The sequence below is a fragment of the Carlito syrichta genome, unplaced genomic scaffold (assembly GCF_000164805.1).
Source record: "Carlito syrichta isolate Samal-C Ts95f unplaced genomic scaffold, Tarsius_syrichta-2.0.1 Scaffold307112, whole genome shotgun sequence".
NCBI classification, from domain to species: domain Eukaryota; kingdom Metazoa; phylum Chordata; class Mammalia; order Primates; family Tarsiidae; genus Carlito; species Carlito syrichta.
The window spans coordinates 2005465-2028300 of NW_007251208.1; the positions used below are offsets into that span (position 1 = coordinate 2005465).

General features: G+C 35.9%; 1 protein-coding gene across 3 annotated transcripts in view; it reads right to left on the reverse strand.

Moving 5' to 3' along the window:
• Nucleotides 1-22836, reverse strand: part of ING3 (inhibitor of growth family member 3) — a 29044-nt gene that overhangs the window by 2447 nt on the left and 3761 nt on the right. The window contains exons 4-11 of one of the 3 annotated variants that reach the window (XM_008063880.1): nucleotides 22104-22169; nucleotides 8251-8347; nucleotides 6408-6479; nucleotides 5523-5642; nucleotides 5056-5213; nucleotides 4251-4444; nucleotides 2751-2943; nucleotides 315-353 (exon numbers count right to left, since the gene is read on the reverse strand). In XM_008063880.1, coding sequence (XP_008062071.1) covers nucleotides 315-353; nucleotides 2751-2943; nucleotides 4251-4444; nucleotides 5056-5213; nucleotides 5523-5642; nucleotides 6408-6479; nucleotides 8251-8347; nucleotides 22104-22169 — 939 coding nt within the window. Of the gene's footprint in view, nucleotides 1-314; nucleotides 354-2750; nucleotides 2944-4250; nucleotides 4445-5055; nucleotides 5214-5522; nucleotides 5643-6407; nucleotides 6480-8250; nucleotides 8348-21184; nucleotides 21554-22103; nucleotides 22170-22836 lie in introns of those variants that run through there. The other 2 variants (XR_504691.1, XM_021715442.1) reach the window with 2 other exon arrangements.

The following is a 22836-nucleotide window of genomic DNA, read 5'->3' on the forward strand; positions in this document are numbered from 1 at the left end:
TGCTGGGCTCCAGCAATCCTTCCGCCTCAGCCTTCCGAGTAGCTGGAAATTACAGGCGCGCTACCACGACCGGCTAATTTTTTTATTTATTGTAGAGATGAGGTCTCGCCAAGTCGCCCAGGCGGGTCTCGAACCCGCGAGCTCAGGCAATCCACTCACCTCAGCCTCCCAAAGGCGCGGGATTACAGGCTGAGCCACCGAGCCCGGCTACCTGTTTTCTTAGAATGAGATACATAGTAAATTTTAAAAAACGATCTACGTAATAACAATCTATGATTTTTTTCATTCCTAAGTAGAAACATTTATTTACTTACATCTTGGTTGTCACATCCCACCATCTCACCATAAGATACCTGGGTTAAAGAAAATGAAATATTTTTATTATGACTATGTAACAAGCATCTAAACCAAATTAATTGTTTATGATATTGCCAGAAAATAGAGGAAAATACACTGAATATAAACAAATACATTGAGAATCAAAGTATATAGTTTTTTCCTAAAAGATGTTTTTGGGGCAGGGGCAGGAGATGAACAGTAGTTATTTGCCCTTTGAAAGTCTGAAGGAACTTGCTGTGTAAGCCACCTGGACATGACTTCGGTGGTTCTTCTTGTAAGAATTATGTTTCCTTCTTGGTTAGTCATCTGCTGAAAGCTTTTACTTCTTGAGTCATGTTAGGTCATTTATATTTCTGCAGTCAATAGCCCACTTCCTTGAAACTTCTAAACTTATCTATTCAATGTCCTTTCTCATTTTCTTTTGCTTTACATCTCCACACTTTAGAACATAACCTCCTAACTCTTGAAATCATTTATCTTCCCAGTGAACTGAATACTTTTTCAGACAAGATTAACTAGATGGCACACTTGTGATTTTCTGCATGAATGAAAATATTTTCATATAGTGCAATGAATAAAAACAACTCCTCTATGCATCAAGTCTTCAGGGAATGTCAGTTTTTCCCTCAAAGCTCTACAGACATATTCCATCTCCTTCTAGTTTTTTAGTTGTACAGAGAAAAAAAAAAGTCCAGGCTCAATCTGCTGCTGTTCTTTTCCTGCTAGAATATTTAAGCATACACTATTCTTAATCATTAATACTGAAAAAAAATTCTTTTTTTTGAGTTGTAGTCTCACTCTCTCACCCAGCCTGAAGTGCAGTGGCACGCTCACGGCTACCACAGCCTCGACCTGCTGGGCTCAGGCGCTCCTTCTGCCTCAGCCTTTCAAGTACCTGGAACTACAGGTGTGCGTTACCACGCCCGGCTAATTTTTTATTTATTGTAGAGATGAGGTCTTGCCAAGTTGCCCAGGTGGGTCTCGAACCCACGGGATCAGGCAATCCACTCACCTCAGCTTCCCAAGCGCTGGGATTACAGACTGAGCCTCAAGCCCGGCCTGAAAAAATGTTTATCAGGTGATAGACCAGCTGGCAAACTTAAAAATTGTAAAAATTAGATTAGCAGCTCACACCATAAAACACAATAAACTAGATAGATTAAGATTTAAATGTGAAGAAACTGAAGCATATCAAGAACTAGACAAAACCATATAAAAATTAGAAAAAATACAAGACAAATTTATCATGAGAATAGGGCAAAAGAGAAGCCTTTCAAAATATATAATCCATGGCTGACATAAAGATTAACAATCATATCCACAAAAAATAGAAATTTTAGAATTATAAAAAACTAAACCAAGGAAAATATGTACATATTATGTACTATATAACAAAAACAATGGGAAAATCGGCTAATACCACTAGGAACCAATTCATAAAAGAAGAAATAAAAACAGTCAAAAAGGTCCAATCTTAATACTAATGTAAATTAAAGTGGTCATGTGATACAAAACCATAAAATTGGTATATGGTTTAAAGAGAAAATAATATCCAGTGCTGAACAGGGTTTAGGAAATGGGCATGTTCGCCAATTTTGGTAATAAATTTCTGGAAGGTATTATGGTAGTAGTCTATATCTGATATATTTATAACCTAATTTTGTTTCTAAAAGATTAACCCAGAAATTTGACATATAAAACAGACTGTATAAAAGAAGTGCCCATCATGTTAACTGTAGTTCCAAAAAATTTAAGATCACTAAATTAATATATAGCTAGATATTAGTTAAATAAATTATGGTACATGGTATAAGAGATAACTATGAGAGGATTAAAAACATAACCTTAAAGAAAAATAATGTTCAGTATACCTGCTTTAGCAAAAACAGCCATGGTTCCTATTGTCAAACTTACACACACACGTGTGTGTGTCTATCTGCATACATATCTGTTATGGAATGAATGCTTGTGTCCCCCCAGAGTCTATATGTTGAAGTTCTAATCCTCAGTGTGACTATATTTGGAGAGAGACTCTGTGAGGAGATGGTAAAGGTCAGTGGGGTCACAGGGTGGAGCTGTAATCTGATAGGGTTGGCGCCCTCAGAAGAAGAGACACCCAACATGCTGTCTCTTTCTCTCTGCCATGTGAGAACACAGAGAAGAGAGCAGTCTGCCAGTCAGGAACCAAGTTAGCCAGGTTATAACTGAGGACTGAGAGTATGGATAACTTAGATTTTTCTTTATACTCTGTATTTATAGCAAACGTCACCTTTATAAGAAGGAGAGAAAAATACATAAATAAAGCAACACTATTTTAACTGAGCAAAAAAAAAAGTGCTTAAAAAGGAAATAGTTCTCTTTCTTCTAGTTTATTCAGATTATGCTTTTATAGATATATATCAGACTTTTACCTGATTACAAATGCAATATCGAGGTTCATTTGGGTCATAAGTCCAATCAACCTGACTGTTAGAATCAGACTCTGGTACTACTGTTGTCTGTTGCGAGATTTCTTGTACAACGGCTGATGATGAAGAACACGATGATAAGGAAGAAGAGGAGGAGGAAGATGATGACTGCTGGCTTGAAGACTTGGTGTTGTTTCTGAAAAAACAGTGTAAGTTTAATTTGCTCTCTATCCAGAAGTTACCAGAGAATAACTCCTAAGTGGTATGAAACGAAATGACATCAAATGTATAAATTAATGCCTAACCCAAAGTTAAAGTAATATAACTTAAAAGTACACTTGTTTAAAGTGACAAAGAGTAACATTTTTTATAAGTTTATTTTTATTTATAATTTTATGCTTTTTAGAGTACAAAATTATTCAAAAAAACTTTTTTGTTCCAAAATTTTTTACAATAATGTTTTCATCTAAGTTGCTACTTACCATTGTCTTAAATTGTAGAGTTGTAATTAAAAATTAATATTAATTATGGCTAGCTTACAGATACTATTTGTATTTTTAAATAAACTGAATACTCTTCATCAAAATATAAAATACAAAAGCATTTAATGAAAATGATTATGACTATCAACCACCAACTGATGCGTGAATACCTAACATGTGTACGACAGGAATCAAGAGTATTAAAATTCACAAGTAAGTTATCACTAGTTAGATGCTAATTAAATTTTTAAACTATAGAAATTTATCATATGCAGTTACATTAAATTGGAATCATTAAGATATGTGACATTTCAGTAGTTATTTCACATTGATCATTCTTTTAGGGATTTACTCACAGAAAATACAATACAATTAAAAATAGAAATAATAATATCATTATTAAGCAACTAATTATTTGGGCCTGCCGTTTGAACGTTCATTATTTACAAACACCTAGCATATTCAGTTACTTGGGAGAGAAACATTGCTAAACACTGTTAAGTTTTCACAATTAAAGCTCACACAATCATCCTAAGAGCTTCATATTTATATGTGAATATGAAATGCTAGGAATATTTTCATGCCATCAATTTTTAGGACCTAAGACCAAGAAGACACTTTGCTGAAAATCAAAATGAATTATCTTCTTTAATAAAAATCTCCAGTATATAATTTATACTTCATGCATTAATTCATCTTGTCAAAATAAGGGGCAATAAATAAAAGCCAGCTTCATAAAATGGTTTATCCTAGTGAACAAAATAAAACAAACAGAAGTCATGTATTAACAAACTCAATTTAAGACTCTAGAAAAATTAAAAGCAACTCTAACACTTTTTCAAGACTTTGCTCCTTCAGTGTATAGCAGTGTAAATGAAAACTTAATCTCTCCCTACCTCTCCAAGGTCCATCTTCATCCACTGTATCCTGCCTTTGTTGACTATACGGGGGCCCAGCTGAGATAACAAGTAGACTGAGTACTCAGTAAGGGTATGGGGGCTACCATATCGATAAAACTTACTTGCTCTTTCGACCACTCCGTGAGTCGGCTGCTGATGAACTGGCATTCTGTGTTAATGTTGTCATAAGTGCTGAAGATGATGAATAGCCAGTTGTTTCCCTGGGCATTGAAAATTCTTTTCCCAGCTGAAAGTCATTATTCTTAAACGCTTCATAACTGGCTTTTAAACTAGAAGTTCTTCGTCCTTCCTTCATCTTAAATAGACATTCATTGACAGCATCAGTATATGTAAATATGAAGATTTTCTGTTTCAATGTTTACAAGTTACAGTTTTATTTTGGTTTATCCAAAAATAATTACTAATTTATTTTGTTTAAACTATTATTCTCACCACTAGAATTTAAGCTTTTTTATGAAAGGAGTTTCTACACAGTTCAACAGTAACTATGGATGGGCAACTTCTTAATTTGGAATATAGACAAACTGCACAGAAAGGAACAAACTCAAGGCAACCTAAGTCCCAAGGTCTAAAAAGAAAGCCCTGGAACTAGAAGAAAGAACAAAGAATTTTGCTAGTATGTGCTGCAGACTGCAGTCAAGCACAAGGGCAACATAGGCATTATTGTGGGAAGGATCTGCCTACAATCTGCACTATAAATCTATTTTTTACTTTTCATTATCAATCAGGTAATCCCTACATATTATTTCATTATGTAAAATCTCAGATACTATAAAACTATGAATTAAAAATGAAACTATACAATGTTAGAAAACTAGTTCACATCAAGTTGTTTCTATCAAATTGGTTTCCTCCAATAACTCAGACAAAACCTAACAGTTTGTCTCTAAACCTTTTACTTTTTACCTGAGCTGTTGCTTGAACTGCTTGAGCTGCTGCCATGGTAATTGCCCCTGCACCAGTTCCTGATGATAACGAGCCAATATTATAGGATGCCAACGGTTGGGAGGAATTCACATTGTAAGCATTGTTAGACGAGGCTGTGGAATTACTATTTCGACAACCTGTGTAGAGGTAAAGAAGAAAAAAAATGGTTGCAGAGAACATAATGTTAGTGAGTTTAAAATACTTTGCTTTCTGGCACAAATATAATCATTGAATTTAAACTCTGCACGTCACTGTAGATTAAGTCGACTGAATAATGATGTACCAATAATGTATTCAATGTCCCATGTTTTTCTTTTTTCTTCTGTTTCCATAGTTACACTTCAACAGGTAAATAAATTGTATGCTTCATTAATCCTGAATGTTTTTATTTCCCCTTACTGTAATACAAACAAAGCAAACAATCACATTTAAGAAAATAAACTTACCTAGCGTATTTTCCTTAGAAGCGTCTGATGTAAGAGTAGATAGAAGAGCTTCTGATTTAAACTTCTTTTCAGGAATATGATCTGTTGTTGTATGGTGAGAAGTTGGATTATATTTCCTTTCTAAATATAAATAAAGAATTTGTGATTTTTAAACAAGACATATTGCTTCCATCCAGTTATATACTGGTATAGTTGTGATTTGGGTTTCTCATAAAACACAGAGCATGTTTTCTTGGCGGACAGGACAGGTAGGACTCTGTTCTCAGACATTTAAAACACTTTAGTGGAAGAAAACCCATGATGCACCATGGGTTCACATACAACATGAGGGGAATTTTATTTCCCAAACATTATCTACCATTTAGAAAAGGTTTCAGTCTACCCTCCTTTCCTATCAAATATTTGTGAAAAAACACTGATACAATCAGTCAACCAGCAGCAGTTATCTGACTAAGAATTCGTTTACTCACCAACTCTTCAACCATTTGAAACTTCATTATATGCCAAACATTAGGCGAAGCACTGGAGAAGCAAGGAAGAACAAGACGAAGGGCCTACCTACCACAAAGAGTTTATGGTTTGGCTCACCTGTAACACTCCTCTAGCGAGAAGCAGGTATCTGTAGGTGGGAGTATATGCTACTAATACTATACATTCTCCCTCTATGAATTTCAGAGAAAGTACACTACCTATTTCCAAATCGAATATGCTTTTCCCATATGAAAAAGATAAGTCTGCCAGCACTTGTAGTGAAAAAACCACATCCCACAAAACACAAAGGGAATTTTATATATTTCTCAATTTGTTGTGTAGAGTTAACAAAAGAGAATATACACGTGATACGAGCTTTTAATTGTATTTACAACTTAACTGCAGTAAACTTACTTTCCACTGGAGTATGTGAATGTGCGTGGTGATTGTTCACTGGCTGTGAAGGAGTATCTAATTCCAAAGATCCTACAAAAAGAGAGGCACAGAGATATACTGCCATTAAAAGACACCACAGAACCTTACACATCAGCCAACCTAAACCCGCAGAGGACTGGCAACCTCTGACACATATACCAGACATGTTAGAGGGTCACCATTGCCAATTTCACTCTGAGTTATTCTCTCTCTAAACAATTAGCAATTCATTGCTCAATATTCACCTTTAGTACACAATGGCTCAAGTATGCTAATATCTAATTAGGGAATTCACTACAGTGGGTGCATAAATAGATGAATGGACATTATGACCTCATTACTGATAAGACTCAACCTAGTTTTACTGAGCTGAAGACCTTTTAGTGGGAAATTTTAAAGTTCTAAGTGATGAGAACATTACTATATGAAAGAAAAATATTTGATCATTAAGATGACATATGATAGCAAAGACTTCCTAAAAGAAGTTAGGAATTTTGCTTGCAAAACTGAAGAATAGAATCTCTATCACCAAGCTCTAAAATACCTTTAAAGAAATTGTCTGGGTTTATTTTTGATCCCTTGAGATGAAATTATGGCAGGGCACAGGGTGAAGCACTTTGTATAACTCAATCCAATTTAGTTTCATATGTCTGTGTCTTTAGAGAGGATGCTTTATTAACCTTCCTGCAGTACTGAATAGGTATGAATTATCATTTCTCATGACTACCATCAGCATTTCCCCCAACCAGAAAAAAAAAAAATCAAAGCAGCTATAGAATATTTTATTTCGTCCTCAAATACTTATTATTCTTAGACAGGGTTCCTCCAGAATAAAAGTTATCACAAATAAATTGGATGATCATCTAAAGTGATGGATCTACTTTTGGACACATAACTACAACTATGGATCTAATGATGGACTTGTGACTGGCTTTTCTAGCTGACTTCCAGTGAGCATATCAAGAGAGACACATAGACTAGCACTGTAGAGAAAGATTTCATGTGTGTGTAGCAACAGGCACATATTCTTCCTACTGAAATATACCAAGGAAAAAAATGTGTTTGAAAGCTTTATTTCAATTCTAGTAGAAATTAACCATAATACTAACTTGGTTCGATGAGCATTGAGCGGGTGCCTGCTCTGGGCCTAGTACCACACCATCTGCTTTTTTATGTTGGAAGAGATGCTAAATTAGTTAAAGCAACAGAACTGCATGCTTCCATTTTTGGGAAGTCTCCTGAGGTACACCAAATACGTGAAAGACATAAGCTATAGCAGGAGATCAAGTTGAGTCTTGCAAAGAAATCGTAAAATGGCTTCTTGCTGATAAGGGAAAGTTTAGGAAAGTCTTAAGAAAAAGAGAAGTGCTATGGAACTAATTAGAATCTTTCACAGTAAACACAGTTGAGGAAAAGCCTACAAGCAGTTCTTAAGAAAAACTAATAACCTCCCTCAAAGCTGAAGTGTATAAACAGGCAGGGCAAAGTCAATACATTTAAAGAAAGATGGCTGATTTGTTTCTCAATGGTTACATTTTAAAAAATCCTTGTTCTTACCACTCATCTTACTAGCATATGTGGATATTTTAAAATGAAATGATTTAATGTTATTTTCATAAAGAGTGAGTGGATGATATCTTATATAATATTTCTCAGTATCTATAACCCAAACAGTTCCAACTGTTAGGGTCCAAGCTATCTGACCCGGACGCCACCATCCACCGAAGGGCAGGATCTGAAAAGCCTCTGTGGGACAAGCGTCTCCTCAGTGATTTGTACATGTATTGTCCAATATTGATGGAAAACTGTAAATTTTACTTACGCCTCTCTAATATTTCTGTAATTCCAGCATTATCAGCTTCCAGCTCCATTTTAAATTTAGCCAGTTCCTGATCCAGCTTTCTCAAGTGTCGATCTACCTGTTTCAAAGAAGATCAAAGATAACCACCAAAATTTGGGACACTGTTAAAGTGTCAGTTTAATGAGGAAACCTAAATCTTTGTTTATTTTAGTGAATCTGCGTAGCATCCTTGAACAAGTCAATTAACCTAAGCTTCAGAGGTTTTTAATCTATAAAATGAGGGTGCTAGGCTAAATAATCTCCCAAGTCTTCTAAATAAATTTTAAGTTTTAAGAAACCAGACTCTCAGCTTGTTAGAAAATGCTCTATACTACATTTTTAGAAGAAGCAGGGATATGAACATTAAAGCAAAACTGAGATTAGGGATTAGAGGGTGGGAGGAGGGGCTGGAGGTTCGTAACTTTTCATAATATGCCTTGTGATTACTTTCAGTCTAATCTCCTACTTATAAGGCCACCATAACAGCTGCTCTTTAGAATGATGAGACATCCTCCATCTACAAGAAGGCTCCTATATTCCATACATTCATTTTTCTAAGACAGTAAAGGGGATCATTACACTTGTAAACATTTATGCAAAGAGGGAAACAAAAGGGGTTTTTAGCAGAAAATTCCAATCTCCAAAGGGTCAGGTTAAAAATGATTTTATCTATAATTCTATTGTCCTAGTTAAGGTAGAAAAAAACTTATTTTCTCACTTAGAGAGCTTTTGACTAATTTCAGAAAATTATATACCTCAAACTGGTAACATTGTCTTAAGGTATTTTTAAGCTTACTATTCAATATTTTTTTAAACTTACTACTTTGAAGTGAAACAAAAACACAAGTTCTTTGAAAAATATTCATGTCACATTATTGACGACATCCTTTTTCCAAGTCTAGCTTCCTACTGAATTACTGTTATACTTAGAAATAACTTTCTTACAAATATCAAATGAGCTATCATCCTGTATGAGGACAAAAATTTAAGTATGACTCTTAAGGAAATAATGTGTATCTAACATAGGAAGAAAGGAAGAAAAGTAGCAAAAAACAATGTACATGCGTTCCGTGCCTATGAAAAAGTCAGATAAATGCTGGGCACATTAGATGCTCTCTCCTTTCTGGCCTTCACTCTGATCTTTTGAAATAGGTTATTACTGCCTCCACTTTATAAGTGAAAAAAACTAAGGCTCAGAGGGGTTAGAAACATACTCAAAGTTACATAGCTAATGCATTACAGAAACCAGATTTAACTTTGATCTATTTGTAACAAATTGTGCTCCACCATTTATACCTAATATTGACCCCTGAACTTTTTGCATGCAGAAACCAACTGTTTTTTGTTTGTTTTGTTCTGAACTCAGAGCAAAGTAATTCAAGTTGAAAAACTAGTAATATTGTCCTATTGTTAGTATTTGATATATTAACAGCAACCATGGGGGTGTTGTTTTTGATTTTTTTTTTTTTTAACAATTTAAAACCCAGTTTTCCCTCCATCTTCACACTCAGGTTACTTTTCAGAGCTTGACAGAAGTTGTATTTAAAATATTTAAAACCTTATAGGGTTACGAATTATGGATACTTGCTCCTATTCAAAGAATCTGCAGGTAATTGAGCATCCTTTAATGGAACCTCCCTTCCAAAAATAAAGTGTGAACACAGACCTCCATTATTCAAGAATCTCTTTCATTGTCAAAATTTAATCTCAAGGGAAATCAGAAAAAATACCAATTTTTCAATTCCAAGACTATTTAATGCAATAAAAACAGTCCACTACCTTTCTTACCTACAATTATACTAATAACAAATATTGAGTTCCTAGTATGTGCTTGGTGCTGAATTAAATATATGAAGAATGGGAGAGAATCCTTGCCTTCACAGGAATTAGAATTTAGCTGACAATCAAGATTTACATACAATTTTAACATAATAAAAGATAAAAAATAGAAGCGTTGTCACAAATAAGCAACAGGTCAAAAAGTCAAAAGTTGTACATAAAGGAAAAAATCTAACATTGATAGACACAAGGAAGTACGAATGACAGTGAAGAATGCGTAGTATTCAAATAGATGGAAAGAAGTAATAGAGACAGAAAGACAAACAGTATGCTTAGAGAAAAAAGTATGATACAGCTTGTAATAGGAATATAAAACACAAACAGAGTGTTAGAATCTCTTGGGAGCATGGTTTAGTTTGCGATGGAGACTTTTTTTTCCATACCATACACATTACCCTAACTTACTCTACTTCTGCATTTAAGAACTGCTTCATTTTATTAAATATATTACTGATAGGTTATTACACATGAAAGTGAAAAATGATGATGAAATTTTCAACATTAGATAGCTCAGAAAAGGCAATAAAACCCAAAGAACTAGTAACTTTAAGAGTCAAATTCATAATTAAAATAAACAAAGAAAAACCTTAACCACACCTTGTGGTGGGCAACTTTGTAAGATGGCTTCCAATCATTCTTACTTCCTCATATGTAAAAAAGATTATGAATTGGTTAATATTAAAAGCAATTATTAGGTAAGGAGAATTATTGGATTTATCTTGGGGTTACAATTGCTGTACTGAGTCATACGAGAAGTCAGAAAGAAGTTGACCACAAGATTTAACTTAAGCTATAAAGTACCAGGATACTTAAACAGTATTAAACAGCCATAGTGAGAACTGAACTTGTCTGAAATCTCTCATTCACATTCCCTCTTACCTACATGATTCTGAATGTCTACAGCACCTATTCCAGCTGATCATCATAATGGCCCTATAGGTACCAGTCAAAGAAAGGACCTAAGTTACCCCACCCCCCACACACATCACACACACATCACACACACACCACACACACACACACACACACACACACACGACTCTTGTAAAATTGATTGATAGTAGTAAAGAGGGTACTGATCCAATTGAGAGATTTCCCATTAGCCACAGATTGCTAACACAAAGCTGACCACAGAGTATAGTTATTTATTTGTTCACCATTTAATGACAATAAAAGCTATCCACATTTCCTTGTTAACCACAAACCATAACTGCTTTAATAACTGACATACTTTTTCTGACCTCTTTAGAGATAAAGGAAATCTTATCAACCTTATTTGTTAACACATTCATGATCATTAAGAATTTAAGTCACACTGTGCCCCTCTGCACAAAACAAACTCTCATCCTTTAATATTTTTTGCATAGGTTTGTAATGCTTGATTCTTTCTATTTTGACTCTACCATTTTTCCAATATTCAAATTTTAAAACATGTCCCTTATGGATCCAAACAAAACTAGATATAGCTTTTTAAAAGTTTCTACATGATCTGTTGCTTCCAATACAGTCAAATTTTAGTTTTAGATGCTCAGCTTGCCCTTTCAGAATAAGCAGTCTATTAGGTTCTAAAGTTGAAATCTATGATAATAACAGATAAATTTCTATCCATGAAAAAAGCTGATAACAGTGAATAAGGAAGGTAAGTTGGGGAAGGAAAAAAAAAACATGATGGCAAAGTATTTCTTTGATGATAAGTCATGAAAATGATTCTTTACATCTTAAATTACATTTAAATTAGATAAAAGTTTGACCTAATCTTAGGCTGAAACCAATACTTCAGGCCTTAGCACATTCACTTTATCTAATCATCTTCCTAACAGACAATAAGGACAGGATAGAAAGCAAAAGGTCAAACTCAAATAATATACTTCCTTAATTAGAGTATCAGATAAAGGACTCTCAAATTTATAGGTAAAATGTGGGTCTGAAATATAATCATCTCAGGAACAGGCCAGGATAAAAAAAAAAAAATAAGCAGCAAGTTCAAGGGTATTGAGCACTGCAAGAGACTGCTAAAATCATTCAAGCATTAACCAAAAGCTCAAATTTTATCAGAGTGTATATAAATCAACTTTATTGGGTATTGCAATCTAATACATCCTTATGACAGTGACATCTGGCTGAGGAACACAAATAAGTGTTTAATGACTATGAGTATGAGACTTCTAGAAGGAAATTATTAAAACAAAATAGATTTTTTTTTCCTGCTAGTCAAATTTCACTAAAACGGTTATTGAAATAAACTGTCAGTTTGTGCTACTGGACCCCAAATTTCTTCATTTGTTGATTTATTCAGTATGGTTTCTTTCCTTAGCAAATAAGGTAAGCAGTGCAATGCTGGTCATAGAAATGAAGTGTTTGCCACTGATTTTAAAAGTAAATAATATATTTCAATAAAAAAATCAATAAAATAGCATGCCAAATAAAACCCAAAGGTATGAAATCAATACTAAATTGCTGTATCTTAAAATCTCCAAAACTAATACATGCTTACTTAAAATTACTATGATGATATAATGTTGAAGCAAAGGCATAAAATCTCCTCTAAGGTCAATTTCACTTCTCTGTTTAAAACCTTTCACTGGCTTACCACACTTTAGACTAAGAATCACACTCCTCCAGGACTGGCTCCTGTGCGTTAGCCCCTGCCTGCTTCATCTCATGCTGCTCTTGGTTCTCACTACAGACCAATCACACTGGTCTCTTTCCTAGTTCTATATGTCAAGCCTTTTCCTCTTCAGATTTTGCCCTTCGCACATCACCTGGCTGAAAAGTCTTCCTTTGGCTCTTTGAATGGATGGTTCCTTCTCATTTTCCAAGTATTAACTCAAATGTCATCTTCTTAGACTATGCTCATCCTGACTACATTTTTAACAGCCTCTCTCCCTCTCTCCCCCTCCCTTTCTCCTTTCTATAGTGTCTATTTCCTTCATGGCACTTATTAATATCTAAAATAATCTTTATTTGGCAGTTTGCCCAGGCGTTACCTGTCTATGTCAGTACTGCCCACTCAGCACTGGTTACTGCTCACAGCTGGAGTCCTATATATATTTGCCAAATGAATGAAAGTTATATTCTCCTACTATATAAAACTGTAAAATTAGAAATACTAGTGTTTTTGGTTAAATGACCTAACAACAGAAATTATTGTAGTTTTACACTTACACTATGTCCCATCCATACTCACCTTTAAAGCACACTAATATTCTCAGTCCTTAAACGTTAAGTGTTATAGGAACTTTATTTCTAATATTTATAGACTCATTTGGATGTTTACTGTTGACATTTCAGGGAGAATAACTAATTTGACAGGGTAACTCCATTGAGTGACCTCCCAACTGAACAAGTCAGTAATTTCCTTTTGTTTGACTATAACTACTTGTAAGGCTAATAAAGTAAATTTCTTACCCTCAAGCATCAAGTGTTCAAATATCACAAGATACTGTGATAATATGTACCACATAAAGCATAAGCATTCTAAGAAGGCCCATAAATGTCTTTGACATTTTAATAATTATTTATGCAAGATAAGGGAAGCTAGTTTTTCATTTATATTTGTAGTATCAAATTAGTTTTCCTCTAAATAAATTTCATTTAAAAATGTAGTTAGTAGATATGCAGATTAAAAATGTAGTTAGTAGTAGGCAGATATTATAAAAACCATGAAGATGGGAAAGAAATGACTAAGGTTTGAAAAACTCTGGATAAGACCGCGAAAATCTTTGTCCTTCTGTTCACCATTTGATTAAGCTATTGTGCCAGGCTCTGAGGTTATAGAATGACCGAGAATCATATCTCCCTCAGAAGCCTTAGTTGGGAGATCCGATATTTCTGATTTTATAAAGATAATATGATTTTATTGGAAATGAGTTAACTGAGTTTCCAATATTGTCATTACTGTGCATAGTAATGTTCACATTGGTTTAAAAATCTGTTTAGTCATAATTTAAAAGGAAAACTCTTTAAAGTAAATAAATTAGGTCGTGCTCAGTGGCTCAGCCTGTAATCCCAGAACTTTGGGAGGCCGAGGCGAGTGGATTGCTTGAACCCGTGGGTTCGAGACCAGCCCAGGCAACTTGGCAAGACCTCGTCTCTACAATAAATCAAAAATTAGCCATGCGTGGTAGTGCATGCCTGTAATTCCGGCTACTTGGAAGGCTGAGGCGGAAGGATCACCAGAGACCAGCAGGTTGACACTGGGGTAGCCGTGAGTGTACTACTGCACTCCAGCCTGGGAGACAAAGTGAGACTCCAACTCAAAAAAAAAAAAAAAAAGTAAATAAATTAAAAATGGCAAGAACAAGTATTATTGTAAAGTAGAGGATATTTTTAGCTAAAATGATCAAAATATATACATCACTATATCAGGGGTGGCAAAAAATGTATTCTCATTTTAAGAGATGTTATCTATGTATTACTTTTAGTTTGCCATAATCAGAAGGGTCTGGACGCTGATGGTAACCACTCTGAGCACCTCTTGTAATTGTAGAAGTCAAACATGGCTTGTATTCATCTTTTGTTATCAATATATATTGCATATAACAATTTTAATATGTTTTTTCCTTTCTTAAAATGTGTGTACATTTTTTGACATCTTCTGTATGTTTTTATATTTTTTAAAAAAGTTCCTTTTGCTGAATGCACATTTGCAAATCCTGTTTTAGAAGGACTTTCAAAATGAGCTTATGTATCAGAAAAGGCAATCTATCCAAACGGAAGAATATAACAAAATCATAAGAATAATATAATAAGAAGGATACCAAAAAGATTTACGAAAGACAAGGATCATAAGATTGTTTGTTCTCAGCATACTCTATTAACTGGTGAGACACTGCCTCCCAACTAAAATACATCCACCAACAACACCATCACACTCTCCCTCCTAAAGACTTTTAACTTGAGAGTCATGTTAGTATTTTTTCTTATCCATTAACATATTCAGGTAACTTTTGTTGAACAAACAGTTATTGAAGGATAAACAGGCTATGTTCTGAAGATACTAAGTGAAATATATATAGCTCTTGACACTTATAGTAAGGAAGACAAACACACAAGCAAAGGCAAATAAAGGATTACAATGTGATTTGATCAATAATAAAATCATGTGATTAAGAGATTTAGAGGCTGACATGATTATGCTGAGGGGCAGGGTAAAGCACAAACTGCTAGTTACCTCCTAATATCTAGTCTCTCCTTCCTGACAGAACCCCACATATTTGGGGTATTCCCTGTTAAACAACATTCCTCAGCCTATCTTGCCACTAGAGGGAGTCAATGAGCTATAAGCAGATGTTAGTAGGTAAGATTTTCACTTTTTTTTTTTTTTGAGTTGGAGTCTCACTCTGTCGCCCAGGCTGGAGTCTAGTGGCACGCTCTCAGTCAACCAGCAATCTTTCCGCCTCAGCCTTCCAAGTAGCTGGAATTACAGGAGCACGCTACACGCCCGGCTAATTGTTGATTTATTGTAGAGACGAGGGCTTGCCAAGTTGACCGGGCAGGTCTTGAACCCGCGGGCTCAGACAATCCACTCGCCTAGGCCTCCCAAAGTGCTGAGATTACAGACTGAGCCACCAAGCCCCGGTTCAGATTTCCACTCTTTAAAACGCTTTGCAGCAAGTTGGATGGAGTTGGAGACGATCATACTATGTGAGCTATAAAAGATACAAAGAACTGAATACCACATGGTCTCACTCAAAAGTGGGTCCTGAACACTAGTTATATTAGCACAAGGATGGGTAGGATTGGCAATCACTGGGCACTGCTAGGGGAGGAAGGTAGGGGGTCATGTGACAACAAGGTACGGGAAGGTAGAGGGGCACTTGGTCCACTGGGGTGGGGGCAGTTAGTAGCCCAAATGTTACCTGTAGTTAATCCTCACTTGTACCCCACAGCTCTATTATAAATAAATAAATTTAAAAAACAAAAAACAGGCCGGGTTTGGTGGCTCAGCCTGTAATCCCAGCGCTTTGGGAGGCCGAGGTGAGTGGACTGCCTGAGCCCACAGGTTCGAGACCTGTCCAGGCAACTTGGTGAGACCTCATCTATACAATAAATCAAAAATGAGCCCGGCGTAGTAGCCCACACCTGTACTTTCAGCTCCTTGGAAGGCTGAGGTGGAAGGATCACTGGAGTCCAGCAGGTCGAGGCTGCAGTGGCCGGGAGCATGCCACTGCACAACAGTCTGGGCGACAGAGTGAGACTCCAACTCAACTCAAAACAAAACAAAACAAAACATACAAAAAACCAAACACAAAAGGCCAGGCACAGTGGCTCATGCCTGTAATCTTAGCACTTTGGAAGGCAGAGGCAAGAGGATTGCCTGAGTCCGGGGGCTTCAACAACAGCCTGGGCAACTTGGCCAGACCTCATCTTTACAATAAATCAAAAGAATTAGCTGGGCGTTGTGGCACGTGCCTGTGGTTCCAGCTACTTGGAAGGCTGAAGCAGAAGGATCACCTGAGCCCAGAGGGTCGAGGATGTGTTGTCTGTGAGTTTGTCACTGCACTTCAGCCTGGGCAACAAAGTGAGACTGCTACTGGAAAAAAAAAAAAGCTGACTAAACTACAAAATGTGCCCTTTGGAGTAATCCCTTCCTGCAAGTCTTCTTCTACCTGCCCAGAATGGATAAAGAAACAGATCAGAAGCAGCCTGGGACACTGATGGTGATGGGAGTTGCTGTACAAGCCCTGGTCTGCCTTCTCCAAGTAAATCCTTTTTTAAAAAACACTCTTATATGCCTTGTCTGTTACAAGCTGTCAAGTCTCTTCTCTAGATATAAATGATACGGACATCAAGGTTATGAAGACTGTGTTAATAAACAAGCAACGCATGTGCAGGATTGTGAAGGACAGAAAAGTTTAACAAAACAAACATGAAGGTTATTCCAATCAGGGAGACTGAAACATACACAATGTGTTCACTATGGATAGAGTGTGGATGGTGATGAGGGATGGAGGACAAGAAAGAGATGCAGTTAGAGGCCTGGCAGAAGCCAGACCAAAAATGACCCTGTATGACATGATAAAACAAGCTAGTAGCTACACACTGAAGAATTTCAAACAAAGAGACAGCCCGCTTAAATGTACATTTTAGAATAAGGATGACAAATCCAAGGCAGAAACATCATTTAGAAAAGCAATTATAGTTGTTAAAGTGAGAGATAAAGAGTACTTGAGGGGAGAGACATTAGAAAATGCCATGAGGGAATTTTCCAGAGTGAATGGTGAGGCTCTATATCTTGATTGGGGTACTGGTTACAAGAGCAGACATATTTGTCAAAATGTAAATTGTATACTTAAAATATTCACATTTTATTGTTTCTAATTGTATCTCTCTTTTTTTTTTTTAAAAGAACTTGAACTACAGTAGGCTAAAGAAGTAGGAAAAACAATTAGAAGTACTTAAAGTAAAATGAACAGCATGCTGACTGACTAAATGTGGGGAAGTTAGGGAAAAGAAGGAGTCTAGGGTGACTTAGACTCTTCAGGTGGTTCTCACATAAAGGAAGCTAATTACCTTTATGTGAGAACTACCTGAAGAGGAAGCAATCACAAAGGTCAAGGACAGAAACCTGAGGAACACTAGTATTCTAATTAGAATGACTACAAGGTCATTGGTTTTTCTGATTGAGATTCAGAAACAAGGCCTGGTGCCCTGGCTCAAGACTGTAGTCCGACCTTGGGAGATGGAGGTCAGAGGACTGCCTGAGTCCAAGGAGCTGGAGACCAGGCTAGGTAACTAGGCAAGACCTCAACTCTACAATAAATCAAAAAATGAGCCGGGCATGGTGGTGCACACCTACAGTCCCAGCTACTTGGGAGATTGAGGTGGAAGGATCGCTTGAGTCTAGCTGGTCCAAGGATATGGTAGTTGTGACCATGCCACTGCATTCTAGCCTGGATGAAAGAGTGAGAGTCGGACTCAAAAAAAAAAAAAGTGGAGGAGAATGAGAGAGAAAAAAGAGAATCTAAGAGTTTTAAATTTTAATACACTGAGTACTAGGGCCTGGGAATTCTCAGATAAAATGAAAAGACTCAAAAGAGAAGAGTCTGGGCTTGAGAAATAATGTACAATTGTTAAAAATAAGATAATGTGTGGAAAGATAATGGAGGAGTGTTAATCATCTTGGGTAGCGTGCAGGGATGAGGGTAAAATTGGCATTTGACAGAACAATTCTTCACTATATGGCATTTGGTCTTCCTAACCCTCTGGCCTTGGAGTAGAAGAAAGGAAGCTAATTGTCTTATGTGAGAACCACCTGAAGAGTAAGAAATCACAAAGGTCAGGGACAGAAACCTGAGGAACACCATCATTATGAGCTGTGTCCAAGAAAAAGACTTGAGAAAGGCACAAAGGTAGAAGAATCTGGAGAGAGCAGTCACATGGTAATATATGAGCAAGAATGCCAGGGCAAAAACCATGGCAAACAGCAGGAAATTTCCCAATAGAGTCAGTTTAAAAAAAGGCTAAAGAAAGCCTAGTGGATTTAGCAATTAAAAAATTAACAACTAAAGTTTCAGAGATCTGGCACATAGAATTGCGACTGCCACAAGTTTAGGAATAGTCTCCAAGGTGAAGGAGTCAATGAGGCTGACACTCAAGAAACTCAAGAAAGACAATGTGGTCACAACAGGATTGGTGTTTGTGTGGTTGTCTGAGTTCTTTTTAAATATAAGGAAGATCTAAGCATATTTAAATGCTGTGGTATGAAAGCCAGTAGAGAGCCAAGAGGCTGAAGATAAAAAGAAGGCAGAGGGATGCAGACAAATCAGAGGGCATGGGAAGGTAGGAGAACAAGAATAAAAGTGGATAAATAAGGAAGAAAAATACCCCATCCTTTGAGAAACGAGGTAAGAAAGTAAGGCTATAGATAAACGAGATTTTGCAAAATTGATAAGCAGGAAGCTATTTCATGAAGTTCCACCAGATAGCTTCAAAATTCATTACTCTCAAAGCAAGGGAAGATCACAGGATAGGGAAAGGATGTTTGCATGTAGCATAGATGTGTAGCATAGTTTTAGAATAGCCTTTGGGAGAAACTGACAAAATTCAAATACAAAGACTAACAAGTAGTATCAAAAGTAAAGGTTCCATTTGGTAATGAAAACCACGAATTTGTAGTGGCACCACCTGCATGGCTGTGTGATTTTCCCTGGTTGTGCTCACTGCGACGACTGGCAATTTTTAGAGCCAGTAAAAACATGCTTAAGACAGCAACGGTGTGGAAGGCATTGGTAAGAAATGAGATCAAGAGCACAACTGCTGTCTCGACCTGATAGGAAAGATCTGATAAAGTGGAAGGAAATTAAGTGTAGATATAGGAGGAATTGCAGAGGTAGGGCAATTCCAAGTGATGATCAGGTTCAGTCTGTGGCAACTGAAGTGACAGGACTTATAAAACCAAAGAAGCATATGATTGGTATTTTAAAAAGTCAAAGAAGTAAGATGATGTCAAAAGAGAAAAACAGTGAACCAGATTCCAGTTTGTCAATAAGTGAAGGAAACTGACCTAAAAAGCCAGTCCTGGAGATTTTAAGGGAGTGGGAGAAAACAGCTTCAACTTGGCAGAGTCAAAAGGGAAGCAGTGGCTTCAGGACATAGACAATTTCAGTTCAGGAAATGAGAAGGACCAAGTCTAAAGGAGGAGTGAATGCCTACTACCTGCTAAGCTAAAAGCATTAGCTATAGTTTAAAACAAACTCTATGGTAAGGTATAAATTAATACTGCTATTTTATAGCAACAAATTGAGGTTCAAGATTAAAGAACTTTCCCAAATTCAGGTTTTCAGTGAAACAGCTGAGCTAGAGTTTGAATTCATTATCTGTATGGATCCATTATGGGCACACATTTTTTTTTAATTAAATTTTTTTAATTAAATTTATCGCATCACCTTTATTACCTCACTCTCTAGCCTCCATAATCTATCCCCCTCAAATAATTTCTTAATTTTTACTTTCATTCTGTGTTGATGCCATTATATCTGAGTAAAATGCTTTTCCCTCAATACAACACCTAATCCAAGCCCATGACCATTTTAACAAATTCTGTTAAAAACTTATATTCTCTAAGAAATCAACAAATAACTCTGTATGAGTTACTTCAATTTTTTTTTTTTAACAGATACCCCTTAATACTGAACTGTGGCGATCTTCAATACATCTTTCTATACAGGTTTTCCACTCTACTTTGTGAGTATGTCTTCCCAACCACAGTAGTTTAGACAGTTCAAGGACAGACACCATTTCTAGTATTACTTTTTATTCCTCCATTATACCCAAGTAAAACTCCATTTTATCAGGCACAGTGTTGATGAATAGTGTGGTTCATAAATAACATGAATACACACACACGTATTTGAAAAGCATATATTTATGTTTTTTTCTAAATACACAAAGTATCTTTAGTAAAGGTGTAAAAAGTAGTAAAACAACAAAATATTAAAACAAAGAATAGAATCAAAGAGCTATATGAATTAAAAAGCAAGTAGCTCTAAATAAAGACTGATACATAGTTTTAAATATAAGGTAGAATGTTACTAAACAAATTAGTCATAATTAAAATGTAAATGTTTTCTATGTTTATAGACATAATTTAAGACAGAAACAATTAAGAACTTCTTTTTGGTTTTTATACTACAGTAAATCAAGCTATAGCCTACTCTTCCTTTCTTTAGCCAGTCTTTTATGTTTTTTTTTCAGAATTACTGTATGAACAAAAGAGACTAGATTATTCAAGCTATTAAAATACTTTCACTCAGCTGGGCTCGGTGGCTCAGCCTGTAATCCTGTGCCTTTGGGAGGCTGTGGTGAGTGGATTGCCTGAGCCCGCGGGTTCGAGACCCGCCTGGGCAGCGAGATCTCATCTCTACAATAAATCAAAAAATCAGCTGGGCGTGGTAGTGTGCGCCTGTAATTCCGGCTACTTGGAAGACTGAGGCGGAAGGATTGCCAGAGCCCAGCAGGTCGAGGCTGCGGTGGCCGGGAGCGGCCACTGCACTCCAGTCTGGGCGACAGAGTGAGACTCCAACTCAAAAAAAAAAAAAAAAATACTTTCACTCTATAAAAACAAACATTCTCTATGGCTTTATATGACAAATGTTTTCTATCTTAGTATAAGCATTTATAATTCACATTATATGAGGTGTGTACGTTTTATTTTGTGTCTTGCTTACCAATGAAGTTTTATTCACATGTACTTGTTCAGTAATAAAACTGTACCCAGGAAAGTGCAAAAATAAGATATGAAATCTACACACTAAAGTCAACCAAAAGTGAGCATTTGTTTTCTGCTGTAACTTACTTTAAGCAAAAACAGAAAAGAGTGCTTCTTAAAGTATATATTTTAGGAAAAGATGTTTCGCATTTAAAAAAAAAGTACCCTAACTACATCAAATGATAAATATTGCATATTATGTGTTGTGATTATTTAAATCTTTTAGAAGTGTTGCTGCAAAAAAGAGCTTTTTAAAAAAAGTTTGTCATTTAGTATTTCCCAAACAACTGACATAGATTAAGTACCACCTATTAACATCACTCAGGTAATCGATGATTCAGATGATTCTCTTCTTCATTTTAATCAGACAATCAAGAATTCTTGTCCACACAGTACTCTTATGTGTTTTTACCGCAGAAACAATCTCAAAATGATGTATCAGGCAAGTAAACACACTATCTTAAGAAAATAAGAATTAGTAAAATAAAGTTAAACTCTAATTCTTGTTAAAAAAAAAAATATCTAGCATCAGATATGATCATACAGCAATATAGACGGTTAAAAATCTAAGGTTCTTGATGTATTAACTAACACTATGGACTCTCTATGACCCTTCCACAAAAAAACCAAAATACAGACACTGAACTCTCAAATTAAAGGGGATCAAGAGAGCAATACTTCACTTTTAATCTGTCCTTTCTACTACACTTAAGCCAATAAAATTTAGAACATAATCCATAATTCAAGTACAAATGGGCATAGTATGCACATGAATTTTACTTACCAAGTCATATATCTGGTTTGCCAACTGTACTTTCTCATCTGCATCTTCCAAAGCTTTATAGTAGTCCTGAATAAAAACATTTCCATTTCAATATAAATTAATAATTTAAAAATAGGCATACATAAGACATGTAACTGCATCTTCATTAGCATACCTTGTTATCACAGTCATCCTACAACAGCAATAAAAACCCTGTTAGAAATAGGGTGGGGATGGGAAAGGATTAGAAATTGTGGACCATTTGGGCCAGATGCCACGGCTCACACCTATAATCCCAGCACTTTGGGAAGCCAAGGTGAAAGGATTGCCTGAGCCCATGGGTTCGAGACCAGCCTGGGCAACTTAATGAGATCTCTTTACAATAAATAAAAAAATTAGCTAAGCATAGTGGCGCATGCCTGTAGTTCCAGCTACTTGGAAGGCTGAGGCAGAAGGATCACCTGAGCCCAGTAGGTAGAGACTTGCAGTGACCATGAGGGTGCCACTGCACTCCAGCATGGGCAACAGAGTGAGACTCCAACTCAAAAAAAAAAAAAAAAAAAGAAAAGAAAAGAAATTGTGGACAGTGGCCAAGAATTAAAGGAATATGTTCATAATTCCCAGAAAATATATAAACAAAAAATAAATACCACTCCAAATCTATTCTCTATACTAAAAACAAAACAAAAACAAAACTATGTGGGCTAGCGAATAGTATTTAAAAGAAAAGAATGTCAATTAAAATTGATCTAAC